A 26,517-nucleotide genomic window follows, 5' to 3' on the forward strand; every position below is an offset into this window, starting at 1 on the left:
AGATTTATTCGCAACTTCTCTCAGATCGCAAGACCCCTTAGTGCACTTCTCGAAGTTGACCGCGAGTATAAGTTTGATGTTGCATGCACTAAATCATTTAACACATTAAAAGATGTACTTATCTCCGCTCCAATTTTGGTTGCCCCAGATTGGACGCAACCTTTTGCATTGATGTGTGATGCTAGTGGATATGCTATGTGTGCAGTTTTGAGTCAGCGCCGGGAGAAGGTTTTGCATCCCATTTATTATGCGAGTAAAACACTAAACGATGCACAAGAGAACTATACGACCACAGAGAAAGAAATGCTCGCAGTGGTATTTGCATTGGAGAAGTTTCGACAGTACGTGATCAGAAAAAATATGGTGGTGTATACAGATCACTCTGCAATTAAGTATTAATGACGAAGAAGGATGCAAAACCAAGATTGATACGATGGGTGCTACACCTACAAGAGTTTGACCTGGAAATTAAAGATAGGAAGGGCACCGAGAACCAAGTCACAGATCATTTGTCAAGACTAGAAAACGGCGAGGTTCAAGGAACAGAAAAAGATATTGAGGAAAGATTCCCCGATGAGCTGCTAATGGTAGTAGGCGTTAATGTTCCCTGGTATGCGAACATAGTAAACTTTATAGTTTGTAGTTAACTACCGGATGATTATACCTACAAGCAGAAGAAGAAGCTAAGACATGACGCAAAATTTTATTTTTGGGACGATCCATTCCCATATCAACAAGGGCCTGATCATATAATACGTCGATGTGTCCCTGAGCACGAAGCCAAGAGCATTTTAGAATTCTGTCATGAGTCCCCATATGGAGGACATTTTGGGGGGCAAAGGACTGCAACAAAAGTCTTATAGTGCGGCTACTTTTGGTCAACTATGTTTAAAGATGCCCATGCCCATGTTATGAAATACACAAAGGACAAGGAATATGTCCAAAAGAAATGAAATGCCATTGACGTCAATCTTAGAAGTTGAATTATTTGACGTATGGGGAATTGACTTCATGGGCCTGTTTCCACCATCTAAAGGTCATCAATATATTCTAGTTGTGGTTGACTATGTTTCAAAATGGGTTGAGGCCATCACATGTGCCAATAACGACGCAGCCATTGTGGCAAAGTTTTTGAAGAAGAATATTTTTGCGTGCTATGGAACGCCACGTGCCTTAATCAGTGATGAGAGCTCTCAGTTCATCAACCGCACAATTGCTAACCTACTGACTAAATTCAACGTTAGCCATCAAGTGGCAACCGCATACCACCCACAGACTAATAGGCAGGCATAAATTTCTAACAGAGAGATCAAAACTATCTTGGAGAAGGTAGTTAATACTACCAGGAGGTATTGGTCATCCAAACTTGATGAAGCACTATGAGCTTACAGGATTGCCTACAAAACACCAATTGGCATGTCCTCGTACGCCCTGGTCTTTGAAAAAGCTTGTCATCTGCCGCTTAAGTTAGAACACAAGGCAATGTGGGCATGCAAGAAGCTGAAGTTCGATTTAGTTAGTGTGGGGAAAATCCGTAAGTTACAATTGAATTAGTTGATCGAATGGCGAAAGGATGCCTATGAAAATGCCAAAATATATAAGAAGAAAACAAAGAAATGGCATGATGAACGCATCAACGATCAGACATTCACCGAAGGTCAGCAGGTATTTCTATTCAATGTACATCTGCGACTGTTCCCTGGGAAGCTGAAGTCTCATTGGTTCGGGCCATTCCGGATCAAGACCATCTTTCCCCACGGCGCAGTGGAATTAACAACTTTAGATGGGAGCAGCGCATTCAAAGTCAATGGTCAGCGGATCAAACCTTATTATGGAGGTGACTTCGATCGGCGCATGGACACCATTGATTTGGGAAAGCAGGATTAAAATACCTGCAGGGAAAGCGATTGCGGTAACTCTGAGAACTTCTTTCAGCCGGCCTTCCCATCTATGTTTACTTGCCTTCTTTACAGCTTTCTTTTATCATTTGTTTCATGTTGTAATTGTTATTTAGTAGGAGTAGTTGTTAATGCTCTAGAAGTTTCATGTCGCATATGTTTCCTTACATTACATGTAGTAGCGTTGGGCACATGTTTTTGTGAATGTTTGATAAATTATTCTCGTCAACTTGAGTTAGGAAGAGAGGAAAATAAACTGGCATATAACGAAAGGGTGGGTGTAATAAGGAGAAAGAAAAGGGAGATATGCATTTAATACAACCAAATACATTGCGGTGAGGGGTGCTCACATATGCATCCTTTACCCGACCTTAGTTAAATGCACTATGTTGAGGCATCCTCCAAAAATGTATTTAGTTAAGAGGTGTGCTGTGGGGATGTATGCGTATTGCCCATCCTTAGCAAAAATGTATCTGCATTTATTGGAAGCATGTTGTGAGCTGCAAATCGTCCGAATCAAATTTTGTAACTTTACCAAATTCTTTGACTCTTGTACAAGCATGAGAAATTTTTTTTTTAATGCGATCATATGTAATATATTCGTATACTTTGTTAATAGTCAATACAATCAAAGTACATAATTCACTCTACTCTTTGCCTGTGCCTCTTTCTTTATCTTCCTTTGTTAATCTTTGATATATTTGTACTCTTGTATTTTTACGATCTTCATTGCGTTGCTATGATGTATAATATATTACACTTAGAAACATTTCCCATACTTAGTAAATTCTGACTAACACTTCCTTAACTCTTAGTTTAGTAGTACTTTACCTTTTATCTTTCAAAGTCCTGCTCAAACCTTCTTTTTGAAATTTTCTTCTAAGTGTTTGTCTAGTCTATCCATAAAATGCAATGAGAACCTTGCTCATCTTTAAATTTGGGGGTGGGGAAGGTCTGAGTAGATGAACTCAGAAGTATGCAGTATTTCAGAAAATGCGTCTACTTTCATTTACCAAAAAAAAAATAATAAAAAAAAAAATTATGCAAAACTCCAATGTCAGCGCAAGGAAAAATTTCAAAACTGTTCCCAACCTGATAAGAGTTTAGTTGTGAAAGGAGTCTGCTAGTAGTTGGATGTTCATATGACACCCGTAGGAGCAAGCCAAAACGAAGGTGGGTCTCCAAGAACAACATAGTATAAGCCAAAAAGGGAAAAATAAGGCAAGGGACAACTCCTCTGATTATCATGAGTTAAAGTTAGAACTGGCACACTACCGTAGTTGGATGTTCGCATGACACCCATGGGGATAAGCCAAAACGAAGAGGGTAACCATGACCAACTGTCTCTAAGTGAATAAATGACGCAAAGTTTTGCTCACAGCATATAGTTACATCAAGTTGTTTTGATAAAGAAGGGATAAGCATTCTACTTTGAAAACTAGAAAAGTGTCTTTGAGTAGGATTTTTTTACATAGAAGAATAAAGTAGGGGTTGCTAAGAATTAACAAGAATAGAAGGAAAGTCTGATGTTAGGGAATGCCTAAGTGTAACATTCAGAGCAACCAATCATCACAGAAATATAGGATAAGAATGGAGCATGATTGCTTTAGTAGAAGATATGCTTGAGGACAAGCATATATCTAAATTTGGAGGTGTGATAACTTATAGAAATACAACTTATTTATGCCATCTTATCTAGATATTGCGGCCAAAAGTTAGTAATTATGCACCAATTGTATGAAAATTAACTTAGTATGACAATAATTATAAATGTTTGCAATTACACCCACTAACGCCAAAAAGATGGAGGACAAGCCAAACTTTACTCTGTTTTGCAGGAAACCAAGTCACCGCTTGCACTCAAGGCTCATGAGAAACTAATCAACGCATCTCTATCACATTGTGCTCGTCAATCAACCTTGAAGAAACAATTACTAAAGTAACAGCACAATGCGATAGTCGGTCCAGAGCTATGCTTCGACCGCATGCAGTAATAAAAACAAACACCGCATGCGAACCTATAATCGAAAGATGCAACTGAGCAACACGAAGGCGGAGGATTAAGACACGTGTACAACTAATGGTTGTGCATAATCGATGGTCTGATTTCATAACTCCATCTATGGAATTACCATAACCATCAAGTGGGGACCACATGGCCGGAGTCAAAGGATCTGCTCCTATAAATACCCCAGCGAATTCAGAGAAAAATATGCTATTTGATACTGGGCTAAGTGCTGTAAGATTTTAGAGAGAAAAAGGTTGAGCTGAGTGTTGAAAAGAAGAAATTCGGGAAGAGAAAGAGATAAGGCCGAGAGGTAAATCTCATATCCGACCAGTTGTATACCGATCGAAGCTCTGTGCAGAGACCCCGCTACCGATGACCAGTTGTATACCGATTGAAGCTCTGTGCAGAGACCCCAGCTACCGATGGAGCAAGCCTGAGAGGGAAGCTCTTCCTGCCATCAAAACCATCCTATTCGGCAAGCAGATCTCCATTGAATCTGTGCCAAAACATTGGCACCTTATTGTATTTGTTCTATCTCCCTTTCACTGTATTCCATGTTTTCTTTATCTTTACATTCACACATCATGTATCAAACACTTAGTAGAAATATTAAATGTTTTGATAGATTTCATTTACCATTCTCTGTTTATTTTCGTTCGCCCGTTAGTCACTTTCTCCATGATGTTTTCTTAATCTCTTGATGAGCAATATGAATCACCAAGAACTTAATATGTATTAAAGTTATCAAATACGTTTAGCTAAAGCATGCTAGACGACATCTTCACCTGTGAGAGCAGAAGTGAATATGTCATTCTAATCTATCGAGAGAAGGTCAGAAGAGTGCGTTAACTAAAGCGAGTGGTACTTCCAGACATGGAAGCAACCTTGCATTCATTACGTTAGACTCTGTTTCACCACAGACATGTGGGAAATACGGCCGATCATTGAAAGATGTACGCCAAGAGAAGAGTGGAACAGTATTTGTACTTTCAATTCGATTAAGAACTTGCGTTGTTTGTAATACTTATCTTTCTCTTTCTAATCTGTTCACAGGACTTGTAGTCGCATTCCACATCTTTGCACAACCTTCACAGCCAGCCTTAATCCTAGTATCTTGCACATAAACTCTGTATCTTGTAACATCTAGTTTAAGTTTATTGATTTTCAAGTTTTATCACATCTTACTGCTTTCCTTTATTTTTCTGTAATTTACATATTGTACACACTTTTATAAATAATTGAAAAACCCAATCGCATATACCATGAACATACCGCAATAACCGACACCATTTCCTCGTGTGCGACATCGGATCACACTAAGAAACTTGCGGTGGAATTACACTTGGTTCCATCGTAAGGAAACTTGTGACAATGCAAGGCATACTACTTGAGTATCTCTAATTAACGCATAAATAGTAGTAGTATCCCATCATCATGAGCATTGAATATCATACATACAAACTATGTTACAGGACGCAAAACCGAGATTGATCAGATAGGTTCTCCTCCTTCAAGAATAATTGATCGAAAGGGGATAGAGAATCAAGTTGCGGATCACTTGTCCAGACTAGAAAATTCTGAAGTTGACCATAATGAATCTGAAGTGAGTGTTGTGTTCCCGGACGAGCAGTTGTTTCGCATAGAAGAACTACCATGATATGCGGATGATAACTTGTAGAAATACAAGTTATTTTTGCTCTTAAGTTGGAACAACTAAGGTTTTTAATGATAAATTCTCCTTATTTTTAGAAGAAACACATGGATTTATTCAAACATTAGCAAACTCATGCAAAAGAAGTTTTATTACTAAATATCGTGGCACTAACGCATTGTATTGTAGGATTTCAATGTGAGGATAAACGCTAACGCATTAGACAAGTGCCGTAGGAAAAGTTGTAACGCATGGGCCAGCGTCGGAGGGAGTTCAATGCAGAGAAGATTCATTGATCCAGGCTAATTGTGTCATGTCACCACTTGCAAGTATGGGCACCTGCAGTAGGCGGCGTCTGAAAAGCTTCCGAGAGTCAGGTGGCTAACTAGGGAATGGACTTTAATGCTGACCAGGATATGGAGTTTAATGCTGCCCATTCACCAAATGGACATGACCAACGCCTATAAATAGATGAAGTCCCTCCAAAGTCAGAAACTTATTCAGTTTAGAAATTATCAAGATCCTTACTCTCTATAATTAGTGTAGTCATAGTTTAAGCTATGTTGTGGTGCCAAGACAATCAGAAGGGTTGAGAACCACCACCACCGCCGGTCAGGGAGCGGAGGAAGCCAAGCTTGAGAAAGACACTTCGTCCTCTTCCTATACAAGTGACAACAGAATTGAGCCAAAGAGATACAAAAGATTGTACTCTGCGACTTGACTCAATTTCCCTCATCTCATTTATTGATTTCATTTCACTTGATTGAATATTGCTTTTGTAAAGACAATTTGCTTTTTTATAAAATTCATATATTTGATCCATCACATTTTTTTGCCATTGTTTATTTCTTATTCATGTTGAATGCATTTATACTTTATGCAAAATTTCATTTCAACACTTAAGCCAACTTGAACAATTGGTAAAAGCATCTTTAACTTAGATTGTTCGAGAGAATAAATAAGCCGCATCAAGTAGAACGCCTAGTACAGCTAGAGATAGACTTACTAGTGTTTATTGCATTATGTGTTAGATGCATACATCCTAGAGATAGGTTTTGTATGTTGTTCGCATTGAGAAGTGTTGAATAAAGTCTAACGCATGAACAAAAGATAAGCAAATCATCCATTGAGAAGTTTTGAAAAGTATTGAATAAAGTCTAACACATGAATAAAGTCTAATCATGAACAAAAGATAATGTGTTATGTACACTCATCTTAGACCGACGCATCCACTTACATTAAACTCCATTTTCGCATGATCCATCACTCACCACTGAACTCTTTTGTATCTTCTTGCACAGGCATAGCATTTTAGTGTAAATAACACATTTCTCTCATTCATTTAGGAAAACCCTATAATAGATACAATACAAGGTCTACATTTGTTTAACTGAATCACTGAGTTCGACCCTGGACTTGCCAAGAACCTAAATCAGATTTATACTTGGGTCTGGTTTAGGAAAACTTGAACGTCATTAATAGGAGTGTCGTGCGTTCTGATTGCATATCTCTAACGCATCAATGCGTTACAACTACTTAAATGCATCACAACATCAATGCACCATTTATACTTAGCACTTATTTTTCCAACTTATTTTATACAATACACTCCCTGCTCGAATCACGATAGCAACGAACAGCGGATATTGTTAATTATTTAGTCTGTGAACAATTTCCTGAAGATTACACCTACCATCAACGGAAGAAGCTCAAGAATGAATGCAGACACTACTATTGGGATGAGTTGAATCTATATAAAAGAGGTGCAGACCAAATCATTCGATTATGCATACCAGATGCCGCTCAACAACGCATATTGTCACAGTGCCACGATTCACCTTATGAAGGGCACTTTGGAGGACAACGTACTGCAGCCAAAGTTTTGCAAAGTGGATTCTTTTGGCCTTCATTATTCAAGGATGCTGCTGATTATGCAATGAAATGTGATCGGTGTCAATGCACTGGCAATATTTCATGGAAGAACACAATGCCGATGAATACTATCCTGGAGCTGGAATTATTCAACGTATGGGGGATTGATTTCATGGGACCATTCCCTCCTTCAAACGGTAAACACTATATTTTATTAGCCATTGAATATGTCTCCAAGTGGGTAGAGGCAATTGCATGCGCCACAAGTGATGCAGCAGTAGTCTCCCAGTTCCTGAAGAAAAATATTTTCACACGTGAGTGCCATCATAAGTGATGAAGGATCACACTTTGTCAACCACAGTATTAAGGAGCTGTTGCGCAAGTACAACATTCTCCACAAAGTGGCCACCACATACCATTCGAAAACAAATGGTCAGGCTGAAGTGTCCAATCGGGAAATTAAATCAATACTTGAGAAGGTAGTCAAACCTTCGCAAAAGGATTGGGCAAAGAAGCTTGATGATGCGTTATGGGCATACCAGACCGCCTTTAAAACACCTATAGGCATATCCCCCTATGCGTTGGTATTCAGCAAAGTGCGTCACTTGCCCTTGGAGCTGGAATATAAGGCACTGTGGGCGGTCAAGAAACTGAATTTCAATTTAAAGGAAGCAGGGGAAGCGCAAAAAAGGAAATGGTTCGAACAACGCATATGAAAATGTGAAAATTTATAAGGAGCGCACCAAGTGCTGGCACCAAGTACTAGCATGATCAATGCATATGCAGCAAGAACCTCCAAGTCGGATAGAAAGTCTTGCTTTTCAATTCACGTCTGCGATTCTTCCCAGGGAAGCTAAAGTCTCGTTGGTCCGGACCATTCATAATTCGACAAGTACTTCCACATGGTGCAGTGGAATTATCAAATGACGATGGTACCAACATATTCAAAGTCAATGGGTAGCGAGTAAAAGTATACCATGGAGAATATTGGCATCGCCAAGTCGACTCCATGGAACTGAGAAACTTTGAATAATGAAGGAAGTAGGTGGTCCCTGCATTGTCACATGATCGCGATTCCTCAGGGATGCAAGTTTGGGAAACTTCAAGTCTTCAACTTTTTTCTCCACTACTCAGAATCTTCACTATCTTTTAGCTATCTTTTCAATTTTCAATACTATTATAAAATATATATTAATTTGCATTAACGATTTTTCTTTTGTTTAAAATAATTTGACCCTCTCTTTGTTTTCCTTACAATGATCGAGGTGCTGGATTGCGACGATGTTACGCAAAGAAGCATTCATCTTATTCCATCACCGCAACCCACAGAAGAAAGATCGCCGCAAGGATGGATGCGTCAACACACTGCAGGCGATAGTGCAAAATTTAGGGGAGTACTCTTCATTATCTTTATTTCAAATTTTGCGCTATCACATTGCATTTCGCTTTTCGAAGTTTTATCATTGCGCATCCTTCTTAATTACCACAATCATTTAACAAATAGATAAATTTAGTAGTTTACCGCATTCTGTTTCTTTACCAAGTAAGATTTCAATGATGAAAAATATGCTTCTATTTCTTTCGTATATATTAGAGTCAACTTAATCTTAAGATAGTCATCTCATAAAATATTTCTAGAAGTTAGGGGGTTTGCTAGCTTTCTTTCAAGCTCTTTTTACAACGTATTCTAGAACATCGCATAATTTATTCTAATCTTTTGGCAATGGGGACATTGCCACATTTTAAATTTGGGGGTGAGGTATTTATTTTTTGACCTTGCTATTTTCGATTATAAAAAAACACTTTTGAGAATAACAACTCCACTATCAACGAAAAGGGGAAACCTATATTGATAAGAGTTAAGTTGTGAAAGGCACTTACTCGTAGTTGGATGTTCGCATGACACACGTGGGGGCAAGCCAAAATGAAAGTAAGTTACCAGGATCAACCCATAAATCAATGACTGCAACTCTAATGCCAAATCGGTATGAGTTTAATCTGAGAAATAGTGCAGTGCTCACAGTTGGATGTCCGCATGATACCCGTGGGGGCAAGCCAAAATGAAGGCAAGACACTTGGATCAGCACAAGGTCAGAAAAAAAAATAACAATAAAGAAAATTTTTGTGCAAAGATAAATCTTTTGTCACCTCGGTAGAAAATTTTCTTTTTGAAATAATCATGCGATGCTCCAAGAATTTAGTGAAGTCCTTTAGAAAGTTAAACTTGCAGTCCCTAGGTCTTAAAAATATTCAAAGAGTAGACTTGAATAAGACTTAGGAAAATTCTTGTATACAGGATTTGAATGAAGTATCCTTGAGAAATCTAGGAAAAGGACTTTGCGGTTAACTTGCTAAAGGAATCTTTAGCTTATACTTGAGGACAAGCATTGTTTAAATTTGGGGGTGTGATAACGAGCAGAAATGCACGTTATCATAGTACTAAGTTCTTAAACAATGTTGGATTGCATTGATAGAATATGTTAAATTGCGTCCATTAAGCATAAATTCTACAATATTGCGGTCGCATGCGTCCAACGCATTAGAGCAGTTGATCTCTATATTTTTGTGCAGAATAATGCGTTAACGCAAAGCAAAGAATGCGATCATAGGAATACATCGGTCGAGCGCAACTTCACCGCAAGACTTTGCGTTAATCGTGCTCGCAAACATCCACCTAAGAAGAATCACTGCAACATGGTGGGCACATCCGGACAAAAGGACAATTAAGATCGATGGGACAGAAAGCTGACAGCAGTCAGATCCAAATTAAGTTGACAGCCGATAACGGTCACAAAGTACATCCAGCTTTATCGGTGACAATTATCCTGCGCATCAGTCAGGAATTAAAGTTGTCCCATCTGTACAGCCAGGAGAGAGAAGCTGCCTTTCTCCTTTGATGCCCTATAAATACCAAGTGCATTCTTCAGAGAAAGGGTTAAACAGTCGATTACTTCATCACTTTACAAGTTCACATAGTTTTCTTTTCCATTTCACGACGAAGTAGAGAAGAGTGGTGATGTCGAAGATCATCCAAGGCGGCTTGAGAAAGAACCTTGGGGCGTGAGAGCAGAGAGTGGGTTGACTCTCGCGAAAGCGAGAATATCTTTAGAGCACGAATAGAACAGTGTAACACCTGGTGGTAAGAAATTGCTCCAAGCTCTTTACTATACTTGCATTGTTATCCTATACTTCATCTTTTATCTATTCAATGGAAGTTATATTTCTAAATCTGCTCATTCTCTTACTACGCATGAGTAGCTAAACTAGTTGAATGGGTTGAGAGGAACTAAGCTAACATGATCTAGGAAGTTCATTGCTTGCGATTGTCTTGTTTTATGCTGTGCGAAACAACCCTTTAGAGTTGCTCGAGAGAGAATCTAAAGAAAGAACCTAATGTCTCGAGAGAGCTAGGTTAGAATCTGACTTGAAAGAGTAAGATTAGGCCTGCATAAACAAGAAATAGGGACTTAGAGATAAACTCTGTTTGTCAACTTGCATCGCATGCATCCTAGGAATAGGAATGATATTATGCGGTCGCATATTCGTGTGAATGTCATGTTGTCATTGCATAATTAGAAATAGAGGTTTATGTGTAAACCCTGTAGACCTATCGCATATTTATCGCATGCGTTCTAGCCTTAAAAGCCGTGGCATTCACACCGAGAGGTGGTTTACTATTGTATGCATGTTGCATGATCGCAAGGCATGAACGCAACCTAGGGAGTGTTAGCCGAAATCCCTCTCAACCCGTTCATCGCATATTCATCGTATTTCCCGTTGCCAACTCTTTTCGAATTCTGTCGCATTTATTATTATTTTCATTAACACAACAACAAACCAACCACCTTATTTATTTTACCGGTTACCGCAAAGTTTTCATAAGAAAATTATCAACGCAAACTATTTTCACAAGTCCTTGTGATCGACCTTGGACTTACCAGGAAACTCAGAGGAATTTACGCTTGGATTCCGCTGGAGAAACTTAAGTGCAACGTAATTCCATCAATGCATATCATCTATTTTCCACATTTAATAAAATAATGCATCATGACACAATCTTTTGATGCACTTGGTCGTTGATTTCTTATGATCGCATTTTCCGCCTTGCGTCAATGCATATTCTGTACAAGTTAACTGTTTTCATGCGATGGATGCATGTGACTGCAATATTATGTACTTAATGCTTTTTGGACGCAATCTTATATGTTTTTATCAACGCAACCCTACATTGTTTTATAACTTAGCACTGTAATAACGTGCATTTTTGTCCATTATCAACGATTAACCGATCTCTTTCCAAAATGAAACTATTTTCATTTTATCCTCCAGTTATGAAAACTGAATGAAACCTCCCATTTTCACGTACATTTATGGAGAAAACCACCAACAATTATCTCATAATTATTGAATTATAAATAAATATAATCATATTATATTTATAACCTATAGTTTTTAATAACACATCATATGCAACATATAAACCATAGTCCTTTTCTCCTCCGATAGATATAAATCATATTTATATCATTTTCCACCAATTAACGTATCTCATACATCATGTCAACTATATCATATACAATTGACCAGTTTTATCATATCATATATAATCAAACCACCTCTTGTCAATTTGAACACTTCAAACTGACCCAAAAACTAATTCTCAACTTGAATCCATTGAGCTATTAAGGGGACCTTATGGACTTGTGGCTTGAAGCTCCAACGGTACGTGAATAGCTGACCAAACTCTTTAGCAACGAGATCCACCATCCGTTAACTACCAGGCACTCCACTAAAAACCGACAGCTACACTTTTCTCACCACAGATATATTTCTATGTCCATTGGATATAACCAGTCAACAATATGATAACCCTTCACAAACGCTCATATGTACAGTAGGGCCAATTTATCGTTTTGCCCCTGTAGTTACATCTAACTCTTTAAGTACCACTTATCCCTCTAATGAACAATATAACATAGTCCTACTATGTTTGTACACCTCTCGGGCCATGAGAAGGTATGTGGCGCCACATCGTTCAAGCCCCGGAATCAGCTCTTAAGGGAGAAATCTATCTACTTACCCCTGCTTTGAGGAAGGAGTGAATTCCATCTTGTGTAGGTGAGTTCCCAATTCCCAAATAAGACGAATCCCTGAAGTGGTAGGTTTGAGTCGACAATCTGGCCACTTGCACCCATGTAAATCAAAAGAATTGCTGATAACTGGTAGAAATACAAGTTATTAAAGCTCAAATTATTAAAACAATGGGAGAAAGCATTGGTAAAATAGGCAATATTATGATTGAATGCGCCGAACTAAAAGAAATAGCGAACGCTAACACTCATCGCATAAAATCAGTTAAACTGCATTATTATGTGTAGGAACAATGCGATTGCGTGTCTGAAATTGCGATCCAAGGATATAATGTGATGGCACATTTGAGTTTGCGATCGCAAGAAGTACCTAAAAAACGATCGCATAAAGACCTTACATAAAAGCAACAACATAATAAAATATGATGAGACGTAAAGCTGATAACGGTCAATTCCAAAATACAGTTGACGACCATTAAAGACCATATCATTGCAAATACATTGAACTTTCGATGATTTTCAGACAGTGCAACAGAGTATGGAAATTAATGTCGCCCATCCATGCAATCATTAGTGAGAAGAACTACTTCACCTTGAAATCTATCAATACCCAATGTTGCCAAACCAGAAAGAGTGCATGAGGAAACGAGGCTAAGCTGAGGGAAGGGAATTCTTGAAAAGAAATTAATTTTCGGAAAAGTCGAGAGACTGCTGGAAATCAGCACGAAGGAGAGACATTTAACCCTTGCAAGAGCAAGATTCTACAAATCGGAAATGAGTTGAAGTAATAAGAGCAGTGTAAAAAGCCACGGAAAGCAAGACATTGCTTACCTGGCTTGATATTTCTCACTCCATCTATTATTTTGTACTCAACACTTTATTTGCAAATATGAAAACTTCATTTCAATTCATGTTCAATCTCTCCACACCATGCATGAGTAACTAAATTTGTGAATGGGTTGAGAAGTACTTAGCTAGCATGACTTAAGCTATGCACTTCATGTGATCATCTTGTCTTATGTATGCGTCATTCATCATTTGGAGTACTTGAGAGAGTAGTTTAAAGACAGAATCTAGGCTTGAGAGAGTTAGATTAGATTGCATAAGCAAGAGTAGAGACTTAGAAATAAGTTCTATTTGCTACATTCCATACACATCGCATGCATCCTAGAAATAGGAAATGTGGCATTGTGCATTGAGAAGTAGTGCTTAATATTTGTGTATAGCATGATCACATGACTTGTACAAAATCTTAAAAAATGTTAGCGAAATATCTTCTCAGCCCCTTCATTGCATGCTTGTTACAACACCATCCTTTCATCGCTCTGTGTTTAATTCCACTGCATTAGAACATCTAAATTAAATTACCATCTACTTCTTTATCACCATCGCAATAGAATCAGAGAGTCTTTTGCATATCTATTTAGTAATCCCTGCGTTCAACCCTAGACTTACCAGGACCCTAAAAAGACTTATACTTAGGCTTTGTTAGAAAAACTTGTATGATCATCGCATCCACACATCCCTACATCGCATGATAAATCAACGCATCAACTGCCTTCAAAGGCAGGAGTTCCCAACTCACTCGAGATTAAGGTCATGTTACCTATGGTCATCCTAGTGAAATGAAGTTTTTGTCATGAACGACGTTATATAACGAGACTATAACACTTTGTGGTCCAATCTTATACAAACTCCTTTGTATAGGACGCCTCTACTCGCATGTCTCCACATGAATGATTAGGATCAGACCATCTGTAGCAAGTCACAACACTTGTAATGGTTTTATAAAGAAGGTCGCATCTGTAACATCACCAGGATAAGGTTTCCCTTCTATATTCATATACTACAGACCATTTTGGTTATCACTTAAGGCATGATCCACCTGTATGTCTCCACATATATGCTTAAGTTACAATGATAACCAAAGATCTTAGTTTATTGGTTTTTGATAAAGCAAATAAAACATCCCATGTTTCATAGACAACAGCGAACAAAATATCATATATTATTATGTCACAAGTATTTGTTCAATACAATGTTTACAAATTACAGACCCAACAAGAGTTTAGGGCATCATCCCCAACAAGGAGGCATCTGCACAACATACTATCCCATTTGATCCACGTATTATTTCTTATGTTGAACAGGCCGGTTTTCTTGGGGTTGCACAAATTGGATTTAGCCAACTTGATTGGCACCTTATTACTGCTTTAATAGAGTGTTGGAAACCATAAACCCACACATTTCACCTGCCTTGTGGGGAATGTACAATTACGTTGCAGGATGTTGCTATTAAGTTTGGGTTACGAGTGGATGGAGAACCTTTGATAGGTTCACTACAATATGATTGGAAAATTGTTTGTGACGAGCTCTTAGACATTCTATCAGATGATCTAAAAGGCTTAAGATTGAGTATCCCATAGTTAACATCCCAATTTCCAGAATTGTCTCCCGATGCCGACGACATCAATGTATGTAGGTATGCACGAGCATACATTAAGCAGCTTATTGGAGGATTTTTGTTCGCTGACAAGTTAAACGCTCTGGTACATCTTATGTTTATCCCTCTATTGTCTGATTTCGAGCATGCTGGTACGTACTCGTGGAGTGGTGCTTGTCTTGCATGGATTTATAGAGAACTTTTTTGGGCTACTAATGCACAAGCGTTGGAAATAGTAAGGCCATTGATACTACTACAAGTATGGGCTTACATAGATTTAAAATTATAGCACTATAAGTCCAGTTATAGGCCCCAAGCCTTCATCCACTCATTGTCAAGTATTATTTCATTTATATATTTTTTTTTGTTATCATTTTATGTAAGAATATAAATTAATTGTATATTTTTTATTTATAATTTTAGTTGGAGTGGTGTATTAGCTGCCTTTGAATAGTCAACAAATATGTTACTAGTATACTGATAAATATTTGATAGACTGATACATAATCAAGTAACAAATGTATATATCAATGAATATTTAAAACTTTTTGGGTGTATAATTATCTTTTTTTTTTTTTTTGTCAGATTAATTAGACGTAATACACACAAAATATTTGGTCATCACTACCTGATTACTGTCGGATGGTCAAGACATCTGGTTGACCGTTAGCCCTCTTATATGCTTCCATATAGTAAAGTGACATCATCCAGATCATGTGTTGAGACAATTTGGTCTGCGACAAATAGTACCTTCGTTGTACTATACACTCCTGGCACTACACCGATTGATTTGAGAGGTAAGCACGACCAAGACTAACATCAAATTCATGCATAATATATGTCCTACTAGCGTGCATGTCATGATCGTTGTGCACAAGGAGATATAACAAATGGACCAGTTGTATCAGATGACTATTTTTGTACGATTCAATCATGAGGCGATTTATCACACCGACAGCGCTTACTATTACTACATGGTAAGAGATTTATAATCTTATAATTTTCAAATATATGATATGAATATTATTTAATATTAATTTTTTCATCGTACAAAATAATTTTATCGAAGATGTACAACAATATTCAGTACAACACAATTTACTAGAGTTGGGTTCAATGTGTTACTAAATATTGGTTAACATAGAAAGTATTATTCAACAAACAAGACGACTCAATGTTGCTGACATTGATCGAAGACGTATTCGTCGTAGATGACAACGACAACAAGGCGAAACTAATTTAGAGGCATACGAAGACAATCCCCTGTGACATAAGTGCCAACGGGGTTGTCTTTAAACTTTATGTAAACTTCTATTTTGAAATTAAAGAACTAATTTCTTTTTTTCTAAGTAAGACTCTACCATATACATGAGATCTGTTTTTTTTTTTTTTTTTTTTAATTCATAGAGAGATGTACTACTTAATCAAGTCAAAATTATTTTTAATATGGGTGCAGACTAATTGAGTTTTCATTGCAGATTAAATATATAATTAAGTTTATTAATGAAGAAATTTGTTAGCTTAATTAAAAAAAATTCAAAATCGAAAAAGACTAAGGCATATCATGGACCTGGTCCACGAGTATGCCTTTGACCAGTCAACCAGTACTGACATGGTGCTGACTTGGTGTTGACTGGATGAAAAGCTAATCGTACCGGGTACACGATTATCCTTCCCAAAAACTACTCCATTTTTGTCAATACTTTCCATTCCTACCTATTTTTTAAAATTCTTTATCATTTACCCCATTTTTGTCATTAGTTTGAAAAAATCACTATATTCTTGAACTTTATCCCACTAATTTATGACTATGAATTAAAAACCAGGTTTTAGTGAAGAATCAAGGTTTAGAAAATAAATCTTAAGAACTAGGAACCAAATTAAAACGAAACTTAAATCTCAAATATAAAATAATAATATTTTAAAATCTAAAGTGCTAAATTTAAATTAAATTCAAAACTTGGAGTAAAAATGTAAAAATTTGGAACAACTAAAATCATATTCTTCACTATAATAATGAATATCAGTGAAGCCCAACCGAGACCTATTCCTTATCTTGTTATCCATATACCACTGGGACACCCATACAATGGCAATGGCGATTACAACGGCAACGGCAAATGGCCGATGGAGCTTTACAACATTGAGGTCAGCGCTACCCTCTGTGAGATCAGAAATTTGTACTCCCTCTCGCGTTAGCTTCCCGTTGTCTAATGTTCGAGTCAATAGCAGAACCTGCAGCAAACCAATCGCCTCCTTTTCGGGTCTATGCCCCTTAAACCCCCTCATTTCTACTGGCTTACCAGGTAAGACCCTCTCACTTGTTACTTTGGTCGCCCCCTCTAATTTGATTTTTCTTCTGCTAATTCATGCGTCTATTCTGCTTCTAATTGCTGATTGATTCAGGACCTATGAATTGAATTGTTCTGCAATAATTTATTGTTTTTTTTTTAAAAAAAATATTTATTTTGATATCTATTTGAATTGATACGTCCCTTTGAGCTTTTTCTTGGCAACGTTTTGCTACAAATACTGTACTGGAGTCTCCTGCTAATTCTTTCAAAGGGGTTTTGTTGGTGCCTTCATGGACACCTTAACATTTAGGATCTGGTTGATGTTTCGATTGTATTTCTAGGCCTGAATTATGAGAATTGTACCCATTGAAGTTGGTGCATTTTCGGAATTTTTATCATTAAGAGAGTGAATATAAAATGGAAGAAAATAGGAATGCTTAGAATAGTAGGAAGTCCAAATGAATTATTTCATGCCATAGGACTGAGTATAAATATACACAAGGGGATGGGGAAAATATTGCCCACCTCACAAGAGAGAGCCATGTGGTACAAAATAATGCAAGTGTAACAAATCAAACAAAACGGTGAATATATTTCCATTCCTGCTGCATTCTGTATGTGGAACTCTTGTCAACTACCGGATTGGACTAACTGGTTTTATATGGCTCGTCACAGTTCCAAATTATTTGGAAGGGTTCCCTTTGTGCCTTCGTGGGCACCTTAACATTTAGTATCTGGTTGATGTTTTGATTGTATTCCTAGGCCTGAAATATGATGAATATGCCCATTAAGAGAGTGAACGTAAAACGAAACAGAAAGGGAAGAAAATAGGAATGTTTAGAATAGTAGGAAGCTCAAATGAATTATTTCATTCCATAGGGCTGAGTGTAAATAATAGACGAGGGGATGAGGGAATATTACCCACCTTATGAGAGAGAGCCATGTCAAATCAGAAAACAATAACAAGTATAACAACTTAAACAACACCGTTTGTAGGTGATTTCAAATGTTTTACAGGCAGCATAATTCGTTGTTCCTTTACCATATTCAGACAGGAATTGAAACCCTGTATTTTGGGTACCATAATTGATGTATCGATTAAATAGTGTTATCATTGGTACACGCCAATAATTTTATTCCCAACACCTTTTGCCTATATCACCGAGTGGTCAATATCATGTGCTTGCTTAGTACTAGGTTGAGTACAAACCTTACACATCAGATTAAAGTATTGTGCACATGATATAAATGCTCTAGCATATTGCTCTCATAGAGCTTGTTATTACTTCCACATATCCATTAATGAGCTAAGTTAACGTTTCAACATTATCATTTGTTAGTTAATATGAATCCTAGATGCATCTGTTATACAAATGCTCAGATGCATTCGAGGTTACGAATTTCAGGCCTTAGTGGCCGAGGATTGTACAAGTTTATCCACGTTGAATATTGTAGAGAGTTAGGAAGTTGGCATGTAAAATTAGACGATGTGTGCCGTAAGAGCTACCCCATACACTAACAATTATAATAAAAATGATCTATTGTCAATTGGTATATAAATCTCATCAAACAAGAACAATTATATTAAGATCAATAGCACATGGAATTCCTGAGATTCATATAAGTTTCCGTAGTTTCTTTTGCATGTACTAACTGTTGTAGAACCTGTGATGCGCGTGTCCATCATGCAGATTACAACGGCTTTGAACATAACTTTAAAATTGTTGATAGTGGTAGCCGATTTTTTGCCATGAGACATGGCAAGCGGGTACCTAAGCTAAATAGGCCTCCTGACCAACGACGTGCACTATTGCGAGGGCTGACCACCCAACTTCTTAAGCATGGTCGGATCAAAACCACCAGAACAAGAGCAAGTGCTATGCGCAAGTATGTTGACAAAATGATTACATTAGCAAAAGACGGTTCCTTGCATAAAAGGAGACAGGCTTTAGGCTTCATCTACGAAAAGCAGATTGTTCACGCTTTATTTGCAGAAGTCCAAGATAGGTATGGGGAGAGAAATGGTGGATATACAAGAATTATAAGAACACTGCCTAGGCGAGGGGACAATGCGCCTATGGCATACATTGAACTTGTCTGAATATTGGCCAGTTATGTTTGTGTCCTAGGAATGATAATGAGATTTAATCTTTTTTGAGGCGTTGCCACATGTATGATTATAAACCTTGTATTAATGTACGCTTACCTATACATACATGGTGGACATAAATATTTTGACAAGTCAATTTGGTCTACATTATGTGCGGCTTAGCAATTTGTTTTTGTTTATTTTTTCATTCAAACTACATATAGTGGTCGGCTGGAGGCTCAAGATGACAGTCTACGTTTTAATCTCATAAGATCATCCTCTCTTCACTTTGTTGTCGATCACCCTCCTATAGTTTTACCTCTATTTTTTTCTCCTAATCAAACCTTGCATGGGGCTTTATGATCCTGCATGCATATGCTCCACAGTTGACTGAAAATTAGGAATTTTAATTTGATGTTAGAAGTTTTAGGTTAAATTATAAGTTTGATTACTGTCTTACCTTTTAAAAAAATTATATTTTCAAATCGTGTCCAATAGATTTTTATTGTCTCTTCTATTAAAGAATAATGCTCAAATGTGTTTTAAATTAGGATATCATCATATCATATATTCCTTAGATATCGAGTGTCCTATGCTATGTTAAACATATTGATGGTAAACTTGTATATGTAGTTTCTTTGTAAAAACTTCACAAAATTTGTATTTAGTTCCTTTCTTAAACATTATCAACTTTATCCCACATTATATATGAATATTTTTATTTATGATTTTGGTTGAATACATATATAATTCTTATATGATTAGGGATGAATATAGGTGGTGTTACTTTTGTTGATGGTGTTAATTAGCCATGCATGAATGTAATTGGTTTGTAGTGCTAGCTAATTATACATCTATAAGTAACTTGCTGGGTCTTGCAGCTGTTGGTTTCATTTGTTAGTTCAGTGTAAAATACAGGTTTGCAGGTCTAACTAATTATATATATATAATTGATTCAATATGAGAATCTCTTGTTGGTTCTTGCAATTGTTGGTTTCATTTGTTGATGGTGTTAACTTAGCCATATATGATTGAAAATTTGGATTTGTGTAGTTGGTTATTTGCAGTTCTGTAGTTGCTGGTTTGTAGGTGTCATAGCTAATTTTATATAATTGATTTGGGACATTTATTAGTTGAGTAAAATATAGGTTGCGAGCTATTAGTTTCATCTAGTGAGAATGCAAATTTCAGATTTTCATCTTATTTTGGGTAAAATACTGGTTAGATATGAGGGGTCTAAATGACTTGATATTTTTTTTTTTCAAATAAGTATAGTTGATGGCCAAAGAGTGTCAACAAAAAGGGTAAGTTGACAGCTTTTTGGAACAATTGATAGCCAAAAAATGTCAATATTATCTTACATTGACGTTCTAAAAGTGTCCAAATAGGCTTTCATTGGTGATTTTTTCATGTAGTTGATGGTTGAAAAATATTAATAAACCCTTTTTTGATGGCCAAAACGTCAACAAAGGGTTTTTATGTAAGAGTAAAGAACATGCAAGCGAAAGCAATTCGAATCTAAAGCACTCTAAAGCACTATAATTACATCAATTTTATGGATTAAACATACTTGTTCAAAACTGTAAAATAGAGTTTTGAAGAACAAACCTTGATGTTGCTCAAAATTGAAGCAATCCACCGGTTGTTTTTTATCATGAACACTTCATGGACCACCGCTAGAGTCTTTCTCTGCTATTCTCCGGCCTTAGAACAGATTATGGGATCCAAATTGGTGATGAATTTTTAGGGAAAATGGAGTTTGGTAGAATTTTGGAGCTATGGTTTTGAGAAGAAGAATTCAGCTTCAAAAGCCAGCCTTTTCAACCCCAAATCTTAGTAATTTTTCTTCTATTTAGAGAAGAAATCATGCACATCAAATTCACCTCAAAGTGACAGTAAATTGAAGATTAAATGAATGGAAATTAAGGTGTTTTAAAGAGGAGAAAAATGGGAAAAATCCACTAACTCAAAATTCAACTAATTTTGAAATTTAAATTTTAAGTGAAAATCAGAATTTGAACGTTTCAAATTTTCTCATCATATAGTTCAAAGGTTTCGTCCGATATGAGCTAGCAGGGGACCTAATGGACCTATAGATCATGAGCTCCAACGATCCGAGATTAACCGGCTAAACTCTTTAACCTAGTTAACCAGCATTTGTTAACTAGCGGGATACTCCACTATAGCCTAGTAGCTGCACTTTCCTCATTGTAGATATACTTTTGTCCGCTCGATATAACCACGATTAGTAAGTCGGTTCTTCATATGTTATTTATAATTACAATTAGGTCAAAATTATCATTTTACCTCTATAATTACATCTTGTTCCTTAAGTCTCATTGATCCTCTAATGAACAATTGGTTTGTGGTCCAACTACCAAACTGAATCCCTCTCGGGCCAATGAGAGGGTGTGTCACACCCCGCCCCGAGCCTGCCTCCTGAGCCCGAGGAGAAGCGTGAGGGACTGTAGATACCACTCTTTTGTGATACCTACTGCCCATTTGAACCTTTTAATCTCAGTAAACTTTAAGTCAAGGAAATAAACAACAACTAACTGATTAAGCTCATTTTATTACAACAGTGTAATGTTTATACAACTCTAAAACTTAACTAAAAAGTTTACATTAACAACACTAAAACATTGGAAGTGTGACTGTGGCTGTGGTAGACCTTGACCTTAGCAACACCTTGGAACTTCTCACCTTTCACTACCTGGGAAGAAAAACATAAAAGAAAAGGATGAGCTTCACAAAGCTCAATGAGTGGTAAGCAACTTTTAGAGTCTATTTCAACTCATAAATAACAAGCATATCACAAATACGAAGTTAACACTTAAACCTCAGCAGCCTTGAATGAGTCTGATCTCTACCTACACACATGATAGATAGTTAACTGTTACTAATCATAAACGTTTACTCTCTTGCATTCCCTTTGTTACCTTTATCCTCTATGTGCACATAGCTCCCCTATTATGGGCTCAGAAGCTAGGTCTGTCAGCCCTCTGACCATCCCATATGGGGTCCCTCCCACAGGCTCAGGAACTAGACCTCTCGGTCCCCTGACCATCCCGTGAGGTTCCACTCGGAGCTCAGGAACTAGGTCTATAGACCCTCTGACCATCCCAATCATATAATCTCATTCTCATGCTAATTACTCATTCACAACATAAGAATATACAATTTACTCTAATAGATATGCTTTAAGACTTAAGGAAAATCACCACTCACCTTTGGTAAAGTAGGAACCTTGCTTTGTAGAAGTTCTTTGGTTACCTCGGCTCCCTTTTGAACCCTAAAATCCATATTCAACTTCAAGCTTAGATTACTCAAAATTATAAGCCTTATTTCGAGATATTTCCTTCTACAAATATGCTCTAATATGTCTCAGGAAGATTATCTTAAAATATTAGCTCATAAATTTTCGTGGTTTGGCCGGAATCATCAAAACATCAAGATTGGCTCAAGCTTACCCGATAGCTCGACCCTTTTGTCTTTTCTTCACTCTCCAGCCTAATTCCTTAGAGCTTCTTCTTGAGCAGCCCTCTTTTAGGTGGCTTTGAAATCACTTAAAATGCACGAGTATTCTAGGAGAACTCCTCATCCCAAGTTGATGCTACTTCTAGACTTCCCTGTCCGACAGCATCTCCTCCCCTTAGAACTTTATGATCAACGCATGGCCTTGCTTCCAACATATAGCCTTCATGATTAACGCATAGTCTCCTCCAAATCTATCTTCTAACACTCTTCCTAACATTCTTTGAAGAGGATTTGGCTTATAAATTGAAGAAACACTTGTGGTAGTATTTATAGGCCAAAGGAACCAATCCTTTTCATCTTTACTAAGCCTCAATGCAAGACACCTCCTTCTTTGAAGTTTTTGCACCATGCTTTGCCACCACCTTCTTCCTTGCCATTCACCTACTCTCATGCCACTCACTTGTTTGAGTTGTCTTCCTCATGCATAAGACTTTTTGCATGAAACTCTATTTGTTCATCTCCTACTAACTCAAGCTTCAACCTTCTCTCGGAAAAGCCATTTGTCCGAGTGAGCTTATCAACCTTGCATAACGCAATCCTTAGCACCACTCCATTGTTTAGTCCATCGTGCAGCTCTTGCACTTCATCGCATAGTACCATCGTCTAATAAATCTCTCATTGTCACTTAACAACCAGCCCTCTCGCTGTTTCCAATCGTCTAGTGCCTACGCCCCATCGTATATCACTTATCCTCTGTCGCGTAGCTCAATCGTTTAGCAAACTCTCGCTCTCAACGGTCTCCTCTCAACGATCTCGTACATAGTCTATCGCATAGCTGCTGCGCCTATTGTTTAGCTCCATCGTGTAGCGCTGAGCCTTATCGTGTAACGCATCATGCCCATCGTCTAACGCATCTGCTTATCGTGCAACGCCATCGCCCAGCATCTACGTCTATTATGCAACGCCCATCGTCTAACGCTTTACCTATCGTGCAAGCTTACGCTCATCGTGCAGCACCATCATGTAGCGCTTGCGTCCATCACCCAGTGCCCGCCTAATGCATTGTCTAGCGCCCGCTCAACGTTTAATGCTATCGTATAATGCTATCATCTAGCACTATCGTCCAACTTCTACGCTTATCGTCTAGTGCTTACACTGATCGTATAGTGTCATCGCCTATTGTGTGCCTCAATCGTCTAGCACATCACTTCACATTGTTTAGCGCCGCCTAAAGCTATACGATCGTCCACCCAGTGCCTTACGCTCAAGCTTCTCTCGCTCTCTCCGCTCTCACTCACGTAGCCACAACAGATGAGCAACTCTTGGCAATGCCCCTTGCCAACGTTTTGGCCAACATGCGTCTAACCTCACAATGCATGGTTGCCTTCGGCTTCAACGTTTAACTCCTTTAAACCTCTACTAACTCAGCTTCATCTCATGGGTTTAATTTTTCCTACACCACATGCATAGTTCCTTTTGACTTTACACTTAGCCAAATTTTCACTAGTTAAGGCTCAACCCAAAACTATTCAAGGAAAATCTATTCAATACTTAGAAATTTTCCTTCTCTTCAACATAGGATTTAACTTTCACTTAGTGAATTCCATTCATTACCTGCTTAAGTAAGGAAATTGAAATCTAGGTGTCATAGGGTGAGGCCCCTTATTCAAGACACGGGGTCAAGACTTAAGAGAATAACCTATCTACTATCTCTAAAATCAGATAGGAGGAATTCCATCTTGCAGGACTATGTCCCCCAACTATCTACTCGGTCTTATCCTTAAAATGGTAGGCTTATTGAGTTGGTGAATTCAGGCCACTTCCACCCATGCAAATTAAAGGATAGTCCCTTAGAAACAAGAGTTCATAGTTAGCTCAGGATTAAGATCAAGTTACCTGGATCATCATATTGAAATAGTTAGTCTTAATAGTAAACAACGTTATAAAGTTAAAGTGAATATTTCTCGGTCAGGTCTTATGTAAACTCATTGCATAGGACGCCCTCCTCACATGTCTTCACATGAGTGATTCAGGATCACATCGTTTGTATCAAATACAAAGTGCGCCACATCTATAGTGTCCCCAGTATAAGGTACCCAATCTTATCCTTATACAATAGACCGTTTTGGCTATTACTCAAACTTGATCTACTTTTATGTCTCTGCATATAGTTCAAGTATTCATGCTATAGCCATGGGTTCTTAGTTTATTGGATTTAGGGTTTTTAAATTCAATTCACATATTCGATAACATCTTTACTTAATAAACCTTAATAGTGATTTTATTGTATAATAGATTTTTTGTATTGTTTACAAACCACGAGTTTTAGGACATAAAACACAACAAACTCCCACTTGGACTAAAACTTCAGTGGAATCACTTACATATAATGTTGAGGGTGCGAAAAAATATAAATACAATAAACTAGGGCATCACATACCTTTGGGTTCTCCCATGTTCCCTAGATTTACATAACTCGTAGTCCTAGACTTATTAGAGGACCTTTAAACACGTAGTCGTGAGGGCCTTTGTAAATGGATCTACAATGTTGTACTCCAAGGCTATTTGTTTAACGATTATGTCTTCTCGTCGCACAATCTCCCTTATGAGATGATATTTGCGCTTAATGTGCTTCTCGTGCTTATGGCTTTTGGGTTCTTTAGAATTTGCAACAACACCACTGTTATCACAATAGAGGGTGATAGGTAGAAACATATTTGGAACCATTTCAAAATATGTTAAGAACTTCTTAAGTCATACAGCCTTCTTTGCCGCTTCACATGTAGTTACGTACTCAGCCTCCATGGTGGAGTCAGTAATACAACCGTGCTTTATACTCCTCTAAACTATTGCTACTCCGCTTAGAGTGAATATTGATCCCAATGTAGATTTCCTTGAATCTTTATCGATTTGAAAATCAGAATCAGTATATCTTGTGAGGATCAGATCCTTAGCACCATACACGAGCATATAGTTCTCGTTCTCCTAAGATTCTTAAGGATATTTTTAACGACAGTCCAATGATCAATTCTTGGATTGGACCGATACCTGTTAACTATTCCTACTGCATAGCATATGTTAAGTTGTGTACATAACATGGCATACACACCACGACTAATACGTGTTCCTTCGAGATCACGTTTACGACTGATATGTGACCTTTCAAGATCACTACGACTGATATAATATGGGTGTACACCGATGCCTAGATAGACTAGTTAGTAGGTTACCTAGAGGGCCCAATAGTGGGTTACTTATTTAGTATTTCATACTCATCATTTCTTCCTTTATGTTTTTCAAGAAATGACTGGAGTAGGCTGGTAAGTGATAGATGAGACCCGTGATAGAGCCATATGGGGACAAGAGAAATCGCTTCCGCTTAGTCTATGTTCTTTTTCTAGTCATTTGAATTTTCTGAAACTAGAATTTAATGTCAAACATAAATTTTAATATTTTGAATGTTTTCTTTGTAAATGTTTTTAAGGGATCCCAAATAAAGGTTTTACTTATTTTCTATTTATTTACTTTCTAGTTTATTTTGGAAAACTATCTTGATTATTTTAATGAATTTAATGGTTAAAATACTTGGGTTTTAAATGTGTATTATGAGTAACGACCCTTGTCAGAGTACTCGAAATATCGGGTTATTAGATCTTAAGTGTTGAGGGGATGTAAATCTTACATGAGACTTAATT

General features: G+C 37.4%; 1 protein-coding gene and 1 pseudogene across 1 annotated transcript; both read left to right on the top strand.

Annotated features, from left to right (window-relative positions):
- The first annotated feature begins 398 nt into the window (after positions 1–398).
- LOC150032758 (uncharacterized) lies at positions 399–15,756 on the top strand (annotated as a pseudogene).
- A 1,259-nt stretch (positions 15,757–17,015) lies between these two features.
- Positions 17,016–19,511, top strand: LOC120092121 (large ribosomal subunit protein bL17c). The gene is made up of 2 exons (XM_039050333.2): positions 17,016–17,268; positions 18,948–19,511. Exons 1-2 carry the CDS (start codon positions 17,052–17,054, stop codon positions 19,355–19,357), a joined length of 627 nt encoding a protein of 208 aa, XP_038906261.1. The 5' UTR covers positions 17,016–17,051; the 3' UTR covers positions 19,358–19,511.
- The last annotated feature ends 7,006 nt before the right edge of the window (positions 19,512–26,517 follow it).

This window comes from Benincasa hispida, chromosome 11 (assembly GCF_027475165.1).
Source record: "Benincasa hispida cultivar pf3 chromosome 11, pf3_genome.v1.1, whole genome shotgun sequence".
Lineage (NCBI taxonomy): Eukaryota > Viridiplantae > Streptophyta > Magnoliopsida > Cucurbitales > Cucurbitaceae > Benincasa > Benincasa hispida.